A 23610-nucleotide genomic window follows, 5' to 3' on the forward strand; every position below is an offset into this window, starting at 1 on the left:
GCTGGCCCACTAACCGCAATTTAGGAACGCACCAGGTTAGGCAGCAGCTGAGTGGGATTTGGAGGATAAGTGTATGTCTACACAGCAACTAGATAGCTGGGAACCTCCAACTTCGCAGGGTCCTAGAGCCCTGACATCTACACAGCAGTGAAACAGCTCCGCAGCCTGAGCCCCAGAAGCCTGAGTCGACTGACACGGGCCAGCTGCTGGTGCCTACTCACTGTGTAAACTCTCAATGGATCTGCCCGAGTCACCTCTGCTATCTGAGTAGTTTTCCCTCTGCACTGTGGGGCTGCCTTAGTCCCGGGGGACTGATCAGCTGCTCAGAGTCAGAGCTGACCAGGGCTGCATCTCCATTTGCCTTCCTGAGAGAAATACTCGACACATTGTGACCATCGAACAGTAGTTAAAGAGACAGACAGACAGGTGATTGTGTAGGGGGAGGGACCGACTGACACCACTCACCGACCATGGACCTCATCGATAACAGATTTTATTCATTATTTATTTATTACAAAAGAAAAACAACAACCTTTAAACATATGATAAAACAAAAAGAACCTTCCAAAAGAAATATACCACCGCTCTGTACACACACACACACAGAGCAGGGCCCTGGGCCACACCCACTGTGAAAGGGCCCTAAGGAAGTCCGACCCCCAAACCTATAGGGACTAGGCAGCTACAACACCCCTTAATAACCTTTGAACGTCCCCATGTCATAAGCCAGACAAACCAAGGGGGGTCAGGGCCAGTGATTCCAGCCCATGGGAAGGAAACAGGAAGGGGGAGTGTGGAAAAGGAGAAAAGGCAGGGCACAGGTGCAGATGGAAGAGCCATTGGTGGCCTTGGTAGAGGTCTCCTAGTCCCAGTGCAATTTCTTCACACCTGGGATCAGCTCATTGGAGTGATTTATTGGGGTACCAGGGGCAGAGCCTGGGTAGAGCTCATTGCTATGGGAGATTGGACAATGTTGAGTGGAGAGAGAGTGGAAAAAGAGGGACCTCTGTCCCTCTTTTGGGGGGAGGGGGAGAAATCACTCAGTCCCCATCCTTTGCCTCCATACCCAGTTGTAAATCCCCTGCTGCCCCACAAGCCTCTCAAAGCCATTATACTTATGGGACCCACTAGGGGGCAGCAGAAAACAGGACAAGTCCGACCCCTCCAGCAGCAGCATGGAGGGCAAGGAGCTATCTTTGCACATTCCCTCCCCACAGCATCATTCGCTCTGTGCTCGGTATGCCACAGTAGCTGCCGCCTGGTTGCCAGGTCCCTGCATCTTGCCGTTCACCACCAGCAGGAGTGGGGTATCCAGACGGATCCCAGGGAAGGAGAAGCTCTGGGGGTACCGTGAAGACAGAGAAGTCAGTCAGAAGGGTGGTTAACTCTGAATCCTACTGATGACTGTTTGCACATTATGGGTTGAAAAATTCCCCACCCATCTATGAGGCAGGGCAAATTCCACTGTTAACTCCTACTGATGGTGATTTTCATTTCATGTGCTGAGGTTTTTAAACCTGCCTAAGGGATCTGGGTGCCCAAATTTAACAAGTGTCAAGAGCCCAAATTCCCTAGGCAGCTGTAAAAAACCTGAAGAGCCAGTGTGTCGTCCTCCCACCTTCCTGCAGAAGACTGAGATGTGTTCTAGTGAGGGAGGAGGTGCCCAGTCTCCCAGCAACGGTGTGAAAATTAACTCTTTCCTTGCTGGGCAGTTAGTGGGCTTCTGCTTCCCTGGACATGGGAGTGATTATTGGGGTAGGGAATTGCAACCCCCCTCCCCCAATTCAAAGTCATTTCCTCTACCCCATAACAAGGGGGCTGGGAAAGACACATCGCCCCCATCGTACTGTGACAAAGGCCCCATCTGGCGTCTGTGGCCCTGTAACTGAGGTCTAACAGCTCACATAGGAAGTGATGCACGTAGCAGACAGGAAGTCTCGAGTTCATTCATGCCTTCCGCCACCACAGTGGGGGTGGGAAGATACAACAGGTGGAGGGAGGGGCATGAGGAAAGGGTGGGGATTAATCTTTAAACTGACGAAGAGCTACAGTCCTATATCAACCTGCTATCTCTGGTGTCTTCCCATATCCCTCCACCCACAGGGCCAGGGCTAGGAATCCCACCAGCACTAAGCCAGGGGCAGGGAGGACCGAGCCACACTCACCTTGCCCTGGTGCTGGACGTGGTGATGCCGGAGATGCGGCTCAGGGATGGCCACTGAGTCGCCGATGAGCACACCCCAGCTCTGGACCATGTTATAAACAGTGACAGCAAAACAGGGGCCCTTGGAGTCAGCCAGGCCGAATGTGCTGCCAGAAAACCAGGCGAGAGTGTGAGTAAGGTGATGGGACAGGAGGTGAGGGGATGGATGGATGGTGCTGAGGATGCATAGATGGAAAGCCACATGGATGGCTATGAGAATGGCTGGATGGGTGTACGGAACTGAGGAAACGGATGGATGGAGTTCAGGACACACAGATGGACAGAGCTCAGAATGGACAGAGCTCAGGACTGACAGATGTGTAGCAGGAGAATAGGCAACATCAACAGAAAGCACTGAAGTTGGAGGGATGGGAAGATGGTACTCACAAGGGCACCTTCTCATCCGTGGTGAGGCTGAAGATCACCCTTCCCAGCACTACGGCCCCCGTGTTCACACCTGGCTGTAGGGCACTCAGAAGCCGATGCTCCAGTGCCACCTTCTGGCCTGAGGACCCCTGGTACCGCCCATCCCCACAGGGGCCCAGCTGGGATGGGCGCAGGCTTCCCAACATGCTCTGCAGCTTCTTAACCTTCACTTTGCCCTGCAGGGGGAGGAAGGAGAGCAGGGTCACTGACTGAGACATGTCTCCCTGTAGGCCAGCCAGGGAAGGGCAGGGAGCAGGGGAGATGCTCTACCTTGTTCTCCAGGAGACTGGTGAGTCGCTCCAGGAAATCCAGAAGCTGCTGGTGGCGCTGCTGGGGTTCGGGCCAGGTTGGATCAAGGGCCGCAGCATGGGAAAACCCCTCCAGGGCCTCCGTGTAATTCTCCTCATATTTATGCAGCTATCCCAAGTGAAACACAGCATAGTGCTACTGTTACAGCAGTGGGGCTTGGCACCAGGACTCCTGGGTTCTGTTGCAGGCCTGAGGGGGTCTAGTGGGTTAGAGTGAGGGGGCTGGGAGCAAGCACTCCTGGTTTCCATTCCTGGCTCAAAGTGTGAGGGGAGTAGGGAGAAGCCCCTACTGGGTTAGAGCAGCGTGCGCAGGGAATCAGGATTCCTGGGTTCAATTCCTGGCTCTGGGAGGAGAGTGGGGTCTAGTGGTTAGCCAGAAAGTAGCAGTGACGCACACACACTGGAGCAGGGCTCATTTCTTCCAGCAGGGGGCAGCAGGCACAGGGACACAGAGCCCCCTAAAACCACACTGGGACACTGATGCTGGCACTGCCTCCCAGGGGAGAGTGCCCCTCCTGAGCCCCTGACACCTTTCAGTCACACCTTCCACTCCCCTCCCTCCCACCTTCTCACCGTAGCTCTGTTGAGGTGCAGGTCCGGGTTACAGGATGCTGTAGGATCCACCTTTTCCTAGTGTGGAGAGGAAATCAACATCAGAGCGCCCCCTGCTGAGCCTTCTGCCCTGCTCCCTGCAGCACAGGGCTCCCTTGCAACCAGCAGAAGACAGGGCAGTACCTACCGCCTGGGCATAGGCACTTAGGGCCTGCTGGGAGATACTGGGGTTCTGGCCGGTGTTGAAAAACAGCGAGAGGTAGGCATTTCCCAAGATGTCTGCGGCAGAGAGACACAGAGGTTAGCACGGAGAACACACGGACATCAAAGAAGATGAACAGCTGGCTGGTTGGAGGCATATAGCTGTGAATAGAGGATTAAATGGATGACTACAGCTGAGGATGGGTGGAGAGATGGTTATAGCTGAGGATGGACAGACTGAGGCATATAGCTGAGGGGAATGGATGGCTACAGCTAAGGATGGAGGGATGGCGGGACACTGAGGATGGAGGTTGAATGGATGGAGGGATGGATATAGCTGAGGATGGTGGGTTGAATGGAGGGATGGTGAGACATAGCTGAAAATGGAGGATTGAATGTAGGGATATTGCTGGGGTACATTATCCTCCCCACAGAGTCAGGTGAAGGGCAGGAAGTTGCAGAGCATACTGAGAAGCCTGAGCCCTTCCCAACTGGTACAATGTTGGGTCCCAGTGTCCCTTGAAGCAGGGAGTTAACAGGAGCGGTGCCTGGGGGCAGGAAAGGGGCTGTCACTCACACCACGAGCGGCCATCCCGCATATCCATCTGGACAGCCAGCTTGGCCTGCCGGACACTGTCCATGACATTCTGGGCGTGCTGCTCTGTGCTCTCGGCTCGCAGCTGCCGCAGCACCATCGACAGATTCTGCAGCGAGACCTTGTTCTTCCGCTGTGGAGGAGACACGGAGCCAGGGTCAGCGACTCAGCCCGGCTTCTCGCCTCCCGTCCTCTGCCTTCAGATCAGCCAGCCTTGTCTCTCCTTCCCTCCGCACCCCTCAATCGGCCCTTCGGCCCAACCAGCCCTGTCTCCCCTTCCCAGGATCAGTCCCTCAGCCCAGTCCCCACCTCTCCCCCCAGATCGGCCCCTTGGCCCCAGCTACCCAGCCCTCCAATGGGCAGCTGGGTCTCTCCCCTTTCTATCCCTGGTATTGGCCACCCCAGCCCACCGGTATGCCTGGAGGTGGAACTCACATGCCCCAGGGCCCCAGAGAAGCAGGTGTGGGCTGCTGTGATGTCACCCTTTTTCCAGTAGGCCTCGCCCAGCTGGTTCCAGGCCTCCACCAGCTCCGGGTCCAGCTTCACAGCCTTGGCCAGCAGCTCCTCAGCCTCGGGATTGTAGTCAGGTGTAATGTTCAGAGCCTTCCCCTTCAGCATCAACGCCTGAGCCCGGCCCTGGGAACAGCCTGGAGAGATAGAGCCGCAAAGGGAGGGCATAGCCTGTGGCTCAAATCCCCTCCGGCCCCAGGGCATTGGGCTGGCTGGGTCAGGGAGTGAGGAATGTGGCATGAGGCCTTTCCCTTCTAGGGAGTGCCAGCTCCAATCCAGCCCCAGGGGGCCCTAGGTCTGGCTGGCTCATGGGGGTGGGGAATGGGATACCAGGTTTTCCCCTCTAGGGGAGGGCTTGCATTTCCCTCTTATACCCGGTTACCATCTATCTCGCCCATCTGCTGTAGTGTTTTCTCCATTTCCTCCACCACGTCCTGCTGCTTTCTCCCAGCATCCTCCATGCTGTGGCTTTCAAAGTAGTGATCCCGGAAATAGTACAGGCCATCGACCAATTCCTGTGAGGATGAGGGACAGGTGGATGAGAGAGGCAGGGGTGGGAAGGAGCACATCAGTAAACTACACCCTAGCAGCAGCTGCCTAAGGGGGCATGTAGCCTGGCAGTTAAGGCACTGGACTAGCACTCAAGAAACCTGCGTTCAAAGCCCAGTTTTACCGGAGACTATGCCTGTAACCTTGGGTAAGTCAGTAGGCTAGGAATTTCAAAGGAGCCTAAAGGAATGAGGCCCCCAAATGACACTGAAAGCCAACTGAGCTCCTAACTCCTTTGGCCTCATTTGCAAATCCCTGTAACTGAATCTCTCCATGCCTAGGTTGGGATTTTCAAAGCTGGCTAAGGAATCTGGAAATCAGTTCCCATTATTATATGTATTACCATAGCGCCTAGGAGCCCAGTCATGGCCCAGGGCTCCTTTGTGCTAGATGCTGTACAAACACAAAAAAGAAAAAAGGAGGACTTGTGGCACCTTAGAGACTAACCAATTTATTTGAGCATAAGCTTCTGAAACCTGTACAAACACAGAACAAAATGGCTGTCCCAGCTCCAGAGAGCTAATTCCTGGGAACTGGGCTTCCCAATCCAATACGCTGTTCTGATCTCATCAATTTTTAGATGACAAGCTCTTCAGGGAGGCACTGTCTCACTGTGGGTCTGTGCAGCATCCGGCACAATGGGCCCTCACTTCAGTCAGGGTCTTGGCAGCACCTGGCACAACAGGATTCCGATCTTATTAGAGGTCTGTGCGGTACCAGCACAGCGAGGCCATGATCACACTTGGGTATCATTCTAAGTGCCCAGAGGATCAATCTGTAGATATGAGCCCTATCACCTGACGTATCACCTGTGCAGCCTCTCATGGCTTTCACCACGGTTATTATTAATAATATGTCTTATGGTAGCTCTTGTCCAACGTCAGAGCGCACATTGTGCCGGGCACTGCACAGACCCCGACCGAGATCAGGGCCCCCACTGTGCAGGGCGCTGCACAGACCCCAACCGAGATCAGGGCCCCCACTGTGCAGGGCGCTGCACAGACCCCGACCGAGATCAGGGCCCCCACTGTGCAGGGCGCTGCACAGACCCCGACCGAGATCAGGGCCCCCACTGTGCAGGGCGCTGCACAGACCCCGACCGAGATCAGGGCCCGCATTGTGCCGGGCGCTGCACAGACCCCGACCGAGATCAGGGCCCCCACTGTGCCGGGCGCTGCACAGACCCCGACCGAGATCAGGGCCCCCACTGTGCCGGGCGCTGCACAGACCCCGACCGAGATCAGGGCCCGCATTGTGCCGGGCGCTGCACAGACCCCGACCGAGATCAGGGCCCGCATTGTGCCGGGCGCTGCACAGACCCCGACCGAGATCAGGGCCCGCATTGTGCCGGGCGCTGCACAGACCCCGACCGAGATCAGGGCCCGCATTGTGCCGGGCGCTGCACAGACCCCGACCGAGATCAGGGCCCCCATTGTGCCGGGCGCTGCACAGACCCCGACCGAGATCAGGGCCCCCATTGTGCCGGGCGCTGCACAGACCCCGACCGAGATCAGGGCCCCCATTGTGCCAGGCGCTGCACAGACCCTGACAGAGGCCCCCTATTGTGCCGGGCGCTGCACAGACACAGTGGGAGACAGACCCTGCTCTGAAAAGCTCCCCTGTCTAAACAGGCAAAGGAATGACCATCTCCCCATTTTATAAACAGGGAAAGTGAGGCACAGAGGGGGAAGTGACCTCCCCAAGCTCAATGGTGGAAGTGGAAATGGGACCCAAGTCTAGTGCCCCAGATGGCCTCTTAAAGCCGCAAATCTCAGTGACCCTAACACAGTCAGATTCCTCCCCCCTCCATCTGCTAATGATTTTAATTACAAACCCAATACACAGTTGATAAAGGCAGTGTACAAATGTTACATCCCAGGGCATTTTACAGGCTGTTTCCCATTACAGGCCTGTTATTTGCACCCATCTTGGGCTGGGGACTTTAAAGAGCAAAAGGAAAATGGCTAAACCCACCCAGATGCTGAGAGAGAGAGTGCAGGGAAAAACACATGACAAAGGGAAGAGGTTAATTCACACACAGGGATTGCAAAAGCAGAAGGCACTGTAAGGGAGATATAGGGCAAGGCTCCGTGTGTGTGTCTGTGCATGTAACAAAAGGATTTGTGTGTGTGCACCTCTCTGTGTTTGTGCAGGAATCAGTGTGTGTGTCATTGTGTGGGTGCATCGTGTGCGAGCAGGGATCAGTGTGTGCGCAGGGATGAGTGACGGGGTGTGTGTGTGTTTTTGTGCAGGGATCAGAATGTGTGTCGTGTTTCATTGTGTGTGTGTGCACGCAGGGATCAGTGCACGTGCATCGGTGTGTGTCTGTGCTTTGCTCGTGTGTGCACACTGCTTTGTGTGTCTGTATGTGTGTGCATATCTGTGTGCGTACGGGGCGATCGGAGTGTCTGTGCCTCGCTGTGTGTGTGTCTCACAGCCCGCAGGAACCGGCAGACGCAGAGTTCGCGCCCCCGGCCGTGGCCACTCAGCCAGGCAGCAGCCCCCCCGGTACCTGCAGGGTTTGCAAGGCCTGGCGGCTTCCTCCGGCTCCCTCCTCAGCCATGATTGCGAGCTGAGCTGAGCTCCGCCCCTCCCTGCGCCTCGGCGCGCTCCGGGCTGGGCTGCGGGCCGAGCAGGGACATCTACAGGGTCGGCGGGGGAATGCTGCACAGCGCCGCTGGCTCTCCCTCCCCCGCGCCCGCAACCACGCCCTTGCCACACCCCCCAGACACAGAGCCCCGCATCGCGACACCCCCCAGACACACAGCCCCGCATTGCTCTGCACCCCCCAGACACACAGCCCCGCATCGCAACACCCCCCAGACACACAGCCCCGCATTGCTCTGCACCCCCCAGACACACAGCCCCTGCACCGCGACACCCCCCAGACACACAGCCCCGTATTGCGACACCCCCCAGACACACAGCCCCTGCACCGCGACACCCCCCAGACACACAGCCCCGCATCGCGACACCCCCCAGACACACAGCCCCGCATTACTCTGCACCCCCCAGACACACAGCCCCGCATCGCGACACCCCCCAGACACACAGCCCCGCATTGCTCTGCACCCCCCAGACACACAGCCCCGCATCGCAACACCCCCCAGACACACAGCCCCGCATTGCTCTGCACCCCCCAGACACACAGCCCCGCATCGCGACACCCCCCAGACACACAGCCCCGCATTGCTCTGCACCCCCCAGACACACAGCCCCGCATCGCGACACCCCCCAGACACACAGCCCCGCATTGCTCTGCACCCCCCAGACACACAGCCCCTGCACCGCGACACCCCCCAGACACACAGCCCCGCATTGCTCTGCACCCCCCAGACACACAGCCCCGCATTGCTCTGCACCCCCCAGACACACAGCCCCTGCATCGCTCTGCACCCCCCAGACACACAGCCCCTGCACCGCGACACCCCCCAGACACACAGCCCCTGCATCGCGACACCCCCCAGACACACAGCCCCGCATTGCTCTGCACCCCCCAGACACACAGCCCCTGCATCGCGACACCCCCCAGACACACAGCCCCGCATCGCGACACCCCCCACACACACAGCCCCGCATTGCTCTGCACCCCCCAGACACACAGCCCCTGCATCGCGACACCCCCCAGACACACAGCCCCGTATTGCGACACCCCCCAGACACACAGCCCCTGCACCGCGACACCCCCCAGACACACAGCCCCGCATCGCGACACCCCCCAGACACACAGCCCCTGCACCGCGACACCCCCCAGACACACAGCCCCGCATTGCTCTGCACCCCCCAGACACACAGCCCCGCATTGCTCTGCACCCCCCAGACACACAGCCCCGCATTGCAACACCCCCCAGACACACAGCCCCGCATCGCGACACCCCCCAGACACACAGCCCTGCACCGCGACACCCCCCAGACACACAGCCCCTGCACCGCGACACCCCCGAGACACACAGCCCCGCATTGCTCTGCACCCCCCAGACACACAGCCCCGCATCGCGACACCCCCCAGACACACAGCCCCGCATTGCTCTGCACCCCCCAGACACACAGCCCCTGCACCGTGACACCCCCCAGACACACAGCCCCGCATCGCGACAACCCCCAGACACACAGCCCCGCATTGCTCTGCACCCCCCAGACACACAGCCCCGCATTGCTCTGCACCCCCCAGACACACAGCCCCTGCATCGCTCTGCACCCCCGAGACACACAGCCCCGCATTGCTCTGCACCCCCCAGACACACAGCCCCGCATTGCTCTGCACCCCCCAGACACACAGCCCCTGCACCGCGACACCCCCCAGACACACAGCCCCTGCATCGCGACACCCCCCAGACACACAGCCCCGCATTGCTCTGCACCCCCCAGACACACAGCCCCTGCATCGCGACACCCCCCAGACACACAGCCCCTGCACCGCGACACCCCCCAGACACACAGCCCCGCATCGCGACACCCCCCAGACACACAGCCCCTGCATCGCGACACCCCCCAGACACACAGCCCCGCATCGCGACACCCCCCAGACACACAGCCCCGCATTGCTCTGCACCCCCCAGACACACAGCCCCTGCATCGCGACACCCCCCAGACACACAGCCCCGTATTGCGACACCCCCCAGACACACAGCCCCTGCACCGCGACACCCCCCAGACACACAGCCCCGCATCGCGACACCCCCCAGACACACAGCCCCTGCATCGCGACACCCCCCAGACACACAGCCCCTGCACCGCGACACCCCCCAGACACACAGCCCCGCATTGCTCTGCACCCCCCAGACACACAGCCCCGCATTGCTCTGCACCCCCCAGACACACAGCCCCGCATCGCGACACCCCCCAGACACACAGCCCTGCATCGCGACACCCCCCAGACACACAGCCCCTGCACCGCGACACCCCCCAGACACACAGCCCCGCATTGCTCTGCACCCCCCAGACACACAGCCCCTGCATCGCGACACCCCCCAGACACACAGCCCCGCATCGCGACACCCCCCAGACACACAGCCCCGCATTGCTCTGCACCCCCCAGACACACAGCCCCTGCATCGCGACACCCCCCAGACACACAGCCCCGCATTGCTCTGCACCCCCCAGACACACAGCCCCGCATTGCTCTGCACCCCCCAGACACAAAGCCCCTGCACCGCGACACCCCCCAGACACACAGCCCCGCATCGCGACACCCCCCAGACACACAGCCCCGCATTGCTCTGCACCCCCCAGACACACAGCCCCTGCATCGCGACACCCCCCAGACACACAGCCCCGCATCGCGACACCCCCCAGACACACAGCCCCTGCACCGCGACACCCCCCAGACACACAGCCCCGCATTGCTCTGCACCCCCCAGACACACAGCCCCGCATTACTCTGCACCCCCCAGACACACAGCCCCTGCATCGCGACACCCCCCAGACACACAGCCCCGCATCGCGACACCCCCCAGACACACAGCCCCTGCACCGCGACACCCCCCAGACACACAGCCCCTGCACCGCGACACCCCCCAGACACACAGCCCCGCATTGCTCTGCACCCCCCAGACACACAGCCCCGCATCGCGACACCCCCCAGACACACAGCCCCTGCACCGCGACACCCCCCAGACACACAGACCCGCATTGCTCTGCACCCCCCAGACACACAGCCCCGCATCGCGACAACCCCCAGACACACAGCTCCTGCACCGCGACACCCCCCAGACACACAGCCCCGCATTGCTCTGCACCCCCCAGACACACAGCCCCACATCGCGACACCCCTCAGACACACAGCCCCTGCACCGCGACACCCCCCAGACACACAGCCCCGCATTGCTCTGCACCCCCCAGACACACAGCCCCTGCATCGCGACACCCCTCAGACACACAGCCCCTGCACCGCGACACCCCCCAGACACACAGCCCCGCATTGCTCTGCACCCCCCAGACACACAGCCCCGCATCGCGACACCCCCCAGACACACAGCCCCGCATTGCTCTGCACCCCCCAGACACACAGCCCCTGCATCGCGACACCCCCCAGACACGCAGCCCCGCATTGCTCTGCACCCCCCAGACACACAGCCCCGCATCGCGACACCCCCCAGACACACAGCCCCGCATTGCTCTGCACCCCCCAGACACACAGCCCCTGCATCGCTCTGCACCCCCCAGACACACAGCCCCTGCATCGCGACACCCCCCAGACACACAGCCCCTGCACCGCGACACCCCCCAGACACACAGCCCCGCATCGCGACACCCCCCAGACACACAGCCCCTGCATCGCGACACCCCCCAGACACACAGCCCCGCATCGCGACACCCCCCAGACACACAGCCCCGCATTGCTCTCCACCCCCCAGACACACAGCCCCTGCATCGCGACACCCCCCAGACACACAGCCCCGCATTGCTCTGCACCCCCCAGACACACAGCCCCGCATCGCGACACCCCCCAGACACACAGCCCCTGCACCGCGACACCCCCCAGACACACAGCCCCGCATTGCTCTGCACCCCCCAGACACACAGCCCCGCATTGCTCTGCACCCCCCAGACACACAGCCCCGCATTGCAACACCCCCCAGACACACAGCCCCGCATCGCGACACCCCCCAGACACACAGCCCTGCACCGCGACACCCCCCAGACACACAGCCCCTGCACCGCGACACCCCCGAGACACACAGCCCCGCATTGCTCTGCACCCCCCAGACACACAGCCCCGCATCGCGACACCCCCCAGACACACAGCCCCGCATTGCTCTGCACCCCCCAGACACACAGCCCCTGCACCGTGACACCCCCCAGACACACAGCCCCGCATCGCGACAACCCCCAGACACACAGCCCCGCATTGCTCTGCACCCCCCAGACACACAGCCCCGCATTGCTCTGCACCCCCCAGACACACAGCCCCTGCATCGCTCTGCACCCCCGAGACACACAGCCCCGCATTGCTCTGCACCCCCCAGACACACAGCCCCGCATTGCTCTGCACCCCCCAGACACACAGCCCCTGCACCGCGACACCCCCCAGACACACAGCCCCTGCACCGCGACACCCCCCAGACACACAGCCCCTGCATCGCGACACCCCCCAGACACACAGCCCCGCATTGCTCTGCACCCCCCAGACACACAGCCCCTGCATCGCGACACCCCCCAGACACACAGCCCCTGCACCGTGACACCCCCCAGACACACAGCCCCGCATCGCGACACCCCCCAGACACACAGCCCCTGCATCGCGACACCCCCCAGACACACAGCCCCGCATCGCGACACCCCCCAGACACACAGCCCCGCATTGCTCTGCACCCCCCAGACACACAGCCCCTGCATCGCGACACCCCCCAGACACACAGCCCCGTATTGCGACACCCCCCAGACACACAGCCCCTGCACCGCGACACCCCCCAGACACACAGCCCCGCATCGCGACACCCCCCAGACACACAGCCCCTGCATCGCGACACCCCCCAGACACACAGCCCCTGCACCGCGACACCCCCCAGACACACAGCCCCGCATTGCTCTGCACCCCCCAGACACACAGCCCCGCATTGCTCTGCACCCCCCAGACACACAGCCCCGCATCGCGACACCCCCCAGACACACAGCCCTGCATCGCGACACCCCCCAGACACACAGCCCCTGCACCGCGACACCCCCCAGACACACAGCCCCGCATTGCTCTGCACCCCCCAGACACACAGCCCCTGCATCGCGACACCCCCCAGACACACAGCCCCGCATCGCGACACCCCCCAGACACACAGCCCCGCATTGCTCTGCACCCCCCAGACACACAGCCCCTGCATCGCGACACCCCCCAGACACACAGCCCCGCATTGCTCTGCACCCCCCAGACACACAGCCCCGCATTGCTCTGCACCCCCCAGACACAAAGCCCCTGCACCGCGACACCCCCCAGACACACAGCCCCGCATCGCGACACCCCCCAGACACACAGCCCCGCATTGCTCTGCACCCCCCAGACACACAGCCCCTGCATCGCGACACCCCCCAGACACACAGCCCCGCATCGCGACACCCCCCAGACACACAGCCCCTGCACCGCGACACCCCCCAGACACACAGCCCCGCATTGCTCTGCACCCCCCAGACACACAGCCCCGCATTACTCTGCACCCCCCAGACACACAGCCCCTGCATCGCGACACCCCCCAGACACACAGCCCCGCATCGCGACACCCCCCAGACACACAGCCCCTGCACCGCGACACCCCCCAGACACACAGCCCCTGCACCGCGACACCCCCCAGACACACAGCCCCGCATTGCTCTGCACCCCCCAGACACACAGCCCCGCATCGCGACACCCCCCAGACACACAGCCCCTGCACCGCGACACCCCCCAGACACACAGACCCGCATTGCTCTGCACCCCCCAGACACACAGCCCCGCATCGCGACAACCCCCAGACACACAGCTCCTGCACCGCGACACCCCCCAGACACACAGCCCCGCATTGCTCTGCACCCCCCAGACACACAGCCCCACATCGCGACACCCCTCAGACACACAGCCCCTGCACCGCGACACCCCCCAGACACACAGCCCCGCATTGCTCTGCACCCCCCAGACACACAGCCCCTGCATCGCGACACCCCTCAGACACACAGCCCCTGCACCGCGACACCCCCCAGACACACAGCCCCGCATTGCTCTGCACCCCCCAGACACACAGCCCCGCATCGCGACACCCCCCAGACACACAGCCCCGCATTGCTCTGCACCCCCCAGACACACAGCCCCTGCATCGCGACACCCCCCAGACACGCAGCCCCGCATTGCTCTGCACCCCCCAGACACACAGCCCCGCATCGCGACACCCCCCAGACACACAGCCCCGCATTGCTCTGCACCCCCCAGACACACAGCCCCTGCATCGCTCTGCACCCCCCAGACACACAGCCCCTGCATCGCGACACCCCCCAGACACACAGCCCCTGCACCGCGACACCCCCCAGACACACAGCCCCGCATCGCGACACCCCCCAGACACACAGCCCCTGCATCGCGACACCCCCCAGACACACAGCCCCGCATCGCGACACCCCCCAGACACACAGCCCCGCATTGCTCTCCACCCCCCAGACACACAGCCCCTGCATCGCGACACCCCCCAGACACACAGCCCCGAATTGCGACACCCCCCAGACACACAGCCCCTGCACCGCGACACCCCCCAGACACACAGCCCCGCATCGCGACACCCCCCAGACACACAGCCCCTGCATCGCGACACCCCGCAGACACACAGCCCCTGCACCGTGACACCCCCCAGACACACAGCCCCGCATTGCTCTGCACCCCCCAGACACACAGCCCCTGCATCGCGACACCCCCCAGACACACAGCCCCGCATTGCTCTGCACCCCCCACCAGCCCCCGCATTGCGACACCCCCCAGACACACAGCCCCGCATCGCGACACCCCCCAGACACACAGCCCCGCATTGCGACACCCCCCAGACACACAGCCCCTGCACCGCGACACCCCCCAGACACACAGCCCCGCATTGCTCTGCACCCCCCAGACACACAGCCCCTGCATCGCGACACCCCCCAGACACACAGCCCCTGCACCGCGACACCCCCCAGACACACAGCCCCGCATTGCGACACCCCCCAGACACACAGCCCCGCATTGCTCTGCACCCCCCAGACACACAGCCCCGCATTGCTCTGCACCCCCCAGACACACAGCCCCGCATTGCGACACCCCCCAGACACACAGCCCTGCATCGCGACACCCCCCAGACACACAGCCCCGCATTGCTCTGCACCCCCCAGACACACAGCCCCTGCACCGCGACACCCCCCAGACACACAGCCCCGCATTGCGACACCCCCCAGACACACAGCCCTGCATCGCGACACCCCCCAGACACACAGCCCCTGCACCGCGACACCCCCCAGACACACAGCCCTGCATCGCGACACCCCCCAGACACACAGCCCCGCATTGCTCTGCACCCCCCAGACACACAGCCCCTGCACCGCGACACCCCCCAGACACACAGCCCCGCATCGCGACACCCCCCAGACACACAGCCCCTGCACCGCGACACCCCCCAGACACACAGCCCCGCATTGCTCTGCACCCCCCAGACACACAGCCCCTGCACCGCGACACCCCCCAGACACACAGCCCCGCATCGCGACACCCCCCAGACACACAGCCCCGCATTGCTCTGCACCCCCCAGACACACAGCCCCGCATTGCGACACCCCCCAGACACACAGCCCTTGCACCGCGACACCCCCCAGACACACAGCCCTGCATCGCGACACCCCCCAGACACACAGCCCCGCATTGCTCTGCACCCCCTAGACACACAGCCCCTGCACCGCGACACCCCCCAGACACACAGCCCCTACATCGCGACACCCCCCAGACACACAGCCCCGCATTGCTCTGCACCCCCCAGACACACAGCCCCTGCACCGCGACACCCCCCAGACACACAGCCCCGCATTGCGACACCCCCCAGACACACAGCCCCGCATTGCTCTGCACCCCCCAGACACACAGCCCCTGCATCGCGACACCCCCCAGACACACAGCCCCTGCACCGCGACACCCCCCAGACACACAGCCCCGCATTGCTCTGCACCCCCAAGACACACAGCCCCTGCACCGCGACACCCCCCAGACACACAGCCCCTGCACCGCGACACCCCCCAGACACACAGCCCCTGCACCGCGACACCCCCCAGACACACAGCCCCGCATTGCTCTGCACCCCCCAGACACACAGCCCCTGCACCGCGACACCCCCCAGACACACAGCCCCGCATTGCTCTGCACCCCCCAGACACACAGCCCCGCATTGCTCTGCACCCCCCAGACACACAGCCCCTGCATCGCTCTGCACCCCCCAGACACACAGCCCCTGCACCGCGACACCCCCCAGACACAGAGCCCCTGCACCACGACACCCCCCAGACACACAGCCCCGCATCGCGACACCCCCCAGACACACAGCCCCTGCACCGCGACACCCCCCAGACACACAGCCCCGCATTGCTCTGCACCCCCCAGACACACAGCCCCTGCATCGCTCTGCACCCTCCAGACACACAGCCCTGCATCGCGACACCCCCCAGACACACAGCCCCTGCATCGCGACACCCCCCAGACACACAGCCCCTGCACCGCGACACCCCCCAGACACACAGCCCCGCATTGCTCTGCACCCCCCAGACACACAGCCCCGCATTGCTCTGCACCCCCCAGACACACAGCCCCTGCACCGCGACACCCCCCAGACACACAGCCCCGCATCGCGACACCCCCCAGACACACAGCCCCTGCACCGCGACACCCCCCAGACACACAGCCCCTGCACCGCGACACCCCCCAGACACACAGCCCCGCATTGCTCTGCACCCCCCACCAGCCCCTGCATCGCGACACCCCCCAGACACACAGCCCCTGCACTGCGACACCCCCCAGACACACAGCCCCGCATTGCGACACCCCCCAGACACACAGCCCCGCATTGCGACACCCCCCAGACACACAGCCCCGCATTGCTCTGCACCCCCCAGACACACAGCCCCGCATTGCTCTGCACCCCCCAGACACACAGCCCCGCATCGCGACACCCCCCAGACACACAGCCCCTGCACCGCGACACCCCCCAGACACACAGCCCCGCATTGCTCTGCACCCCCCAGACACACAGCCCCTGCACCGCGACACCCCCCAGACACACAGCCCCGCATCGCGACACCCCCCAGACACACAGCCCCGCATTGCTCTGCACCCCCCAGACACACAGCCCCGCATTGCGACACCCCCCAGACACACAGCCCCTGCATCGCGACACCCCCCAGACACACAGCCCCGCATTGCTCTGCACCCCCCAGACACACAGCCCCTGCATCGCGACACCCCCCAGACACACAGCCCCGCATTGCGACACCCCCCAGACACACAGCCCTGCATCGCGACACCCCCCAGACACACAGCCCCGCATTGCTCTGCACCCCCCAGACACACAGCCCCTGCACCGCGACACCCCCCAGACACACAGCCCCTGCACCGCGACACCCCCCAGACACACAGCCCCTGCATCGCGACACCCCCCAGACACACAGCCCCGCATTGCTCTGCACCCCCCAGACACACAGCCCCTGCATCGCGACACCCCCCAGACACACAGCCCCGCATTGCGACACCCCCCAGACACACAGCCCTGCATCGCGACACCCCCCAGACACACAGCCCCGCATTGCTCTGCACCCCTCAGACACACAGCCCCTGCACCGCGACACCCCCCAGACACACAGCCCCGCATTGCGACACCCCCCAGACACACAGCCCCGCATTGCTCTGCACCCCCCAGACACACAGCCCCTGCATCGCGACACCCCCCAGACACACAGCCCCTGCACCGCGACACCCCCCAGACACACAGCCCCGCATTGCTCTGCACCCCCCAGACACACAGCCCCTGCACCGCGACACCCCCCAGACACACAGCCCCTGCACCGCGACACCCCCCAGACACACAGCCCCGCATTGCTCTGCACCCCCCAGACACACAGCCCCTGCACCGCGACACCCCCCAGACACACAGCCCCGCATTGCTCTGCACCCCCCAGACACACAGCCCCGCATTGCTCTGCACCCCCCAGACACACAGCCCCTGCATCGCTCTGCACCCCCCAGACACACAGCCCCTGCACCGCGACACCCCCCAGACACACAGCCCCTGCACCGCGACACCCCCCAGACACACAGCCCCGCATCGCGACACCCCCCAGACACACAGCCCCTGCACCGCGACACCCCCCAGACACACAGCCCCGCATTGCTCTGCACCCCCCAGACACACAGCCCCTGCACCGCGACACCCCCCAGACACACAGCCCCGCATTGCTCTGCACCCCCCAGACACACAGCCCCGCATTGCTCTGCACCCCCCAGACACACAGCCCCGCATTGCTCTGCACCCCCCACCAGCCCCTGCATCGCGACACCCCCCAGACACACAGCCCCGCATCGCGACACCCCCCAGACACACAGCCCCGCATTGCTCTGCACCCCCCAGACACACAGCCCCGCATCGCGACAGCCCCCAGACACACAGCCCCGCATCGCGACACCCCCCAGACACACAGCCCTGCATCGCGACACCCCCCAGACACACAGCCCCGCATCGCGACACCCCCCAGACACACAGCCCCTGCACCGCGACACCCCCCAGACACACAGCCCCGCATTGCTCTGCACCCCCCAGACACACAGCCCTGCATCGCGACACCCCCCAGACACACAGCCCCGCATTGCTCTGCACCCCCCAGACACACAGCCCCGCATCGCGACACCCCCCAGACACACAGCCCTGCATCGCGACACCCCCCAGACACACAGCCACGCATCGCGACACCCCCCAGACACACAGCCCCTGCACCGCGACACCCCCCAGACACACAGCCCCGCATTGCTCTGCACCCCCCAGACACACAGCCCTGCATCGCGACACCCCCCAGACACACAACCCCGCATTGCTCTGCACCCCCCAGACACACAGCCCCGCATCGCGGCACCCCCCAGACACACAGCCCCGCATTGCGACACCCCCCAGACACACAGCCCCTGCATCGCGACACCCCCCAGACACACAGCCCCTGCACCGCGACACCCCCCAGACACACAGCCCCGCATTGCTCTGCACCCCCCAGACACACAGCCCCGCATTGCTCTGCACCCCCCAGACACACAGCCCCTGCACCGCGACACCCCCCAGACACACAGCCCCGCATCGCGACACCCCCCAGACACACAGCCCCGCATTGCTCTGCACCCCCCACCAGCCCCTGCATCGCGACACCCCCCAGACACACAGCCCCTGCACTGCGACACCCCCCAGACACACAGCCCCGCATTGCGACACCCCCCAGACACACAGCCCCGCATTGCAACACCCCCCAGACACACAGCCCCGCATTGCTCTGCACCCCCCAGACACACAGCCCCGCATCGCGACACCCCCCAGACACACAGCCCCTGCACCGCGACACCCCCCAGACACACAGCCCCGCATTGCTCTGCACCCCCCAGACACACAGCCCCGCATCGCGGCACCCCCCAGACACACAGCCCCGCATTGCGACACCCCCCAGACACACAGCCCCTGCATCGCGACACCCCCCAGACACACAGCCCCTGCACCGCGACACCCCCCAGACACACAGCCCCGCATTGCTCTGCACCCCCCAGACACACAGCCCCGCATTGCTCTGCACCCCCCAGACACACAGCCCCTGCACCGCGACACCCCCCAGACACACAGCCCCGCATCGCGACACCCCCCAGACACACAGCCCCGCATTGCTCTGCACCCCCCACCAGCCCCTGCATCGCGACACCCCCCAGACACACAGCCCCTGCACTGCGACACCCCCCAGACACACAGCCCCGCATTGCGACACCCCCCAGACACACAGCCCCGCATTGCTCTGCACCCCCCAGACACACAGCCCCGCATCGCGACACCCCCCAGACACACAGCCCCTGCACCGCGACACCCCCCAGACACACAGCCCCGCATTGCTCTGCACCCCCCAGACACACAGCCCCTGCACCGCGACACCCCCCAGACACACAGCCCCGCATCGCGACACCCCCCAGACACACAGCCCCGCATTGCTCTGCACCCCCCAGACACACAGCCCCGCATTGCGACACCCCCCAGACACACAGCCCCTGCATCGCGACACCCCCCAGACACACAGCCCCGCATTGCTCTGCACCCCCCAGACACACAGCCCCTGCATCGCGACACCCCCCAGACACACAGCCCCGCATTGCGACACCCCCCAGACACACAGCCCTGCATCGCGACACCCCCCAGACACACAGCCCCGCATTGCTCTGCACCCCCCAGACACACAGCCCCTGCACCGCGACACCCCCCAGACACACAGCCCCTGCATCGCGACACCCCCCAGACACACAGCCCCGCATTGCTCTGCACCCCCCAGACACACAGCCCCTGCACCGCGACACCCCCCAGACACACAGCCCCGCATTGCGACACCCCCCAGACACACAGCCCCGCATTGCTCTGCACCCCCCAGACACACAGCCCCTGCATCGCGACACCCCCCAGACACACAGCCCCTGCACCGCGACACCCCCCAGACACACAGCCCCGCATTGCTCTGCACCCCCCAGACACACAGCCCCTGCACCGCGACACCCCCCAGACACACAGCCCCGCATTGCTCTGCACCCCCCAGACACACAGCCCCGCATTGCTCTGCACCCCCCAGACACACAGCCCCTGCATCGCTCTGCACCCCCCAGACACACAGCCCCGCATCGCGACACCCCCCAGACACACAGCCCCTGCACCGCGACACCCCCCAGACACACAGCCCCGCATTGCTCTGCACCCCCCAGACACACAGCCCCTGCACCGCGACACCCCCCAGACACACAGCCCCGCATTGCTCTGCACCCCCCAGACACACAGCCCCGCATTGCTCTGCACCTCCCACCAGCCCCTGCATCGCGACACCCCCCAGACACACAGCCCCGCATCGCGACACCCCCCAGACACACAGCCCCGCATTGCTCTGCACCCCCCAGACACACAGCCCCGCATCGCGACACCCCCCAGACACACAGCCCCTGCACCGCGACACCCCCCAGACACACAGCCCCGCATTGCTCTGCACCCCCCAGACACACAGCCCTGCATCGCGACACCCCCCAGACACACAGCCCCGCATTGCTCTGCACCCCCCAGACACACAGCCCCGCATCGCGACACCCCCCAGACACACAGCCCTGCATCGCGACACCCCCCAGACACACAGCCCCGCATCGCGACACCCCCCAGACACACAGCCCCTGCACCGCGACACCCCCCAGACACACAGCCCCGCATTGCTCTGCACCCCCCAGACACACAGCCCTGCATCGCGACACCCCCCAGACACACAGCCCCGCATTGCTCTGCACCCCCCAGACACACAGCCCCGCATCGCGACACCCCCCAGACACACAGCCCCGCATTGCTCTGCACCCCCCAGACACACAGCCCCGCATCGCTCTGCACCCCCCAGACACACAGCCCTGCATCGCGACACCCCCCAGACACACAGCCCCGCATTGCTCTGCACCCCCCAGACACACAGCCCCGCATCGCGACACCCCCCAGACACACAGCCCCGCATTGCTCTGCACCCCCCACCAGCCCCTGCATCGCGACACCCCCCAGACACACAGCCCCGTATTGCGACACCCCCCAGACACACAGCCCCGCATTGCTCTGCACACACACAAACACACACACAGCTCCTGCACCCCCCACAGCCCCTACATTCATCTGCACTCACATAGCTCCTGCACTACACCCCCCCAGACACACAGCCCCGGCATTACTCTGCACACACAGTCCCTGCACTGCACACACACCCCCAGTCTCTCTTCTGCACCCTCCGCCCAGAGCCCTTGCATTGCTCTGCACACACCCAGCTCTTGAACTGCACTCCCCACAACCCCTGCATTGCTCTGCACACAGAGGGCTCCTGTACTGCACACCACCACCGCCACTACCCCTGTATTGCTCTGCACAAACGTACTCAGCCGATTGCTCCCTCCCCCCACAGCTCCTGTATTCCTCCCCCCCCTTCCACACACAACCCCTACATTCACACACACTCACACACAGTTCTGGCATTGGTCCCCACACCTCCCCCCATTTACCAGCCCTCTATAGCCGAGCCTGGGGTCTCCACACTGCCCACCTCGCCCACTTCAGGGATCTCTTTTTAATTCCATGCCCTGCTAGGGTTGCCAATATCCATGTTTCTCCAGGATCATCCCTTCGTAGCTGTCCTGGGAAGTCGGTCTGGGAGCCTGGTACGTGCTGCCAGCTGTCCAGTGTGACAGTCTCAGGACCATTGCGGTTGTCCCATGTTTTTGCATCTCAGAGGTGGCAGCCCTACAAACCTCCCAATAGTCTTGGGTTTTGTGGGACTGTCCTTTTTTGATGCCAAGCCCCATGTCCCAGTTGAAGCAGCTCCTGTCCTGGGGCTGGCTGGGCTCGGTTCCCTGCTCCAGGCATTGTGCCCTGACTCCTGGTGCATGGGGTTGAAGTTGTGACTGGTTCCCCCTGTGGTGCCACCTGGAAGTGGGGTTCCACTGAACCCTCTGACCTACCAGCCTGGGCTCCCTCTCACACTGTGCTGCTGTGATAAACTGTAGACCACTCCCAGACTTACACTCTTACCAGCATTTGCACAGGCAGGGACACACCCAGCTGCAGTTACATGCAGGCTGACCAAACAATAGAGAGGCTACAGCCAAGGTACCCTCAGCTTCCCAACTTAGGACGCCAGAGCTGTACTGCTGTGCCCTGGTCAAAACTCCGACCAGTATGAATTTATTACCTGGAGAGGATGTGGAGAGGAATATGCAACAAACTTGTGTTAACCAAGTTGAAATTTTTCCCCAGACATTTAGTTAAAGGCTCATTGGTTTAGATTAAAACATAAAACAAGTTTATTAACTACAAAAAGATAGACTGAGTGATTATAAGGGATAGCAAAAGATCAAAGCAGATTACCTAGTAAATAAACAAAAATGCAAACTGATCCTAAGATACTAGAAAGACTGGATATGAATTAGCTATTTCTCACCATGACTGATGACACAAGCAGGCTTGCAGGTTGTCAAGGCACAAGCTGAGCTTGCTTTGCAGCTTGGGCTCCGGAACCCCACTCCAAGTCCTTTTCTTCCAGAGCTTCTCTCAGGTGTTGAGTTGTGGGGGAGTGAAGAACAATAGATGATGTCACTCCCTGTCTTATATAGATTTTCCATATAGCGGGAACCCTTTGTTTCAAACTTGGGTCTCAGACCAGTTTGTGGAAAAATACAGGTACCCAAATGGAGGTCAGAGTCATGTGGCCTGGTCACATACCCTTGCAGAGTCATAGCAGCCATTACTTACAGGTTGTCTGGAGCATTCTCAGGAAGGCTCACCAGGTGGGAAATAAACTTCTCCTAAGGCCTGTTGTTTTTCCTAATGGCCCATTACCCTGAATAGGCCCTTCCCAACTATCTAGACTGGAAGCATCTTCCCCAGTGAGTGTCACCCAGGTGTAACTACATTTGAAATACAGATACATAGTCAATATCCATAACTTTAGACACAAAAATGGTAATAGGATAGGATAGGATAATAATATTCACATAGGATAATAATATAGGACACAAA

At 62.9% G+C, this 23610-nt stretch overlaps 1 protein-coding gene across 2 annotated transcripts; it reads right to left on the reverse strand.

Annotated features, from left to right (window-relative positions):
• Positions 1 to 477: 477 nt before the first annotated feature.
• On the reverse strand, positions 478 to 23583 carry TTC5 (tetratricopeptide repeat domain 5). Of its 2 annotated transcripts, none has more exons than XM_084645938.1 (10): positions 23033 to 23583; positions 5178 to 5310; positions 4721 to 4932; positions 4268 to 4418; positions 3677 to 3768; positions 3511 to 3567; positions 2900 to 3046; positions 2591 to 2805; positions 2166 to 2310; positions 478 to 1339 (listed from the first exon to the last, which is right to left on the reverse strand). In XM_084645938.1, exons 1-10 carry the CDS (start codon positions 23033 to 23035, stop codon positions 1220 to 1222), a joined length of 1275 nt encoding a protein of 424 aa, XP_084502064.1. In that variant the 5' UTR covers positions 23036 to 23583; the 3' UTR covers positions 478 to 1219. The 2 variants fall into 2 exon arrangements, with proteins under 2 accessions (XP_084502064.1, XP_084502063.1); XM_084645937.1 differs by lacking the exon at positions 23033 to 23583 and adding an exon at positions 7857 to 8015.
• Between the last annotated feature and the right edge of the window lie 27 nt (positions 23584 to 23610).

This window comes from Lepidochelys olivacea, assembly GCF_965140295.1.
Source record: "Lepidochelys olivacea isolate rLepOli2 genome assembly, chromosome: 13".
NCBI classification, from domain to species: domain Eukaryota; kingdom Metazoa; phylum Chordata; order Testudines; family Cheloniidae; genus Lepidochelys; species Lepidochelys olivacea.

Excerpts from the sequence above, each read along its gene's own strand:
- TTC5 (XM_084645937.1), bottom strand. The coding sequence starts at position 7,907 with ATGGCTGAGGAGGGAGCCGGAGGAAGCCGCCAGGCCTTGCAAACCCTG. Across the intron at positions 5,311-7,856 it reads AGGCCTTGCAAACCCTGCAG|GAATTGGTCGATGGCCTGTA; the intron begins GTACCGGGGGGG and ends TCATCCTCACAG. Across the intron at positions 2,806-2,899 it reads CCAGTCTCCTGGAGAACAAG|GGCAAAGTGAAGGTTAAGAA; the intron begins GTAGAGCATCTC and ends CTCCCCCTGCAG.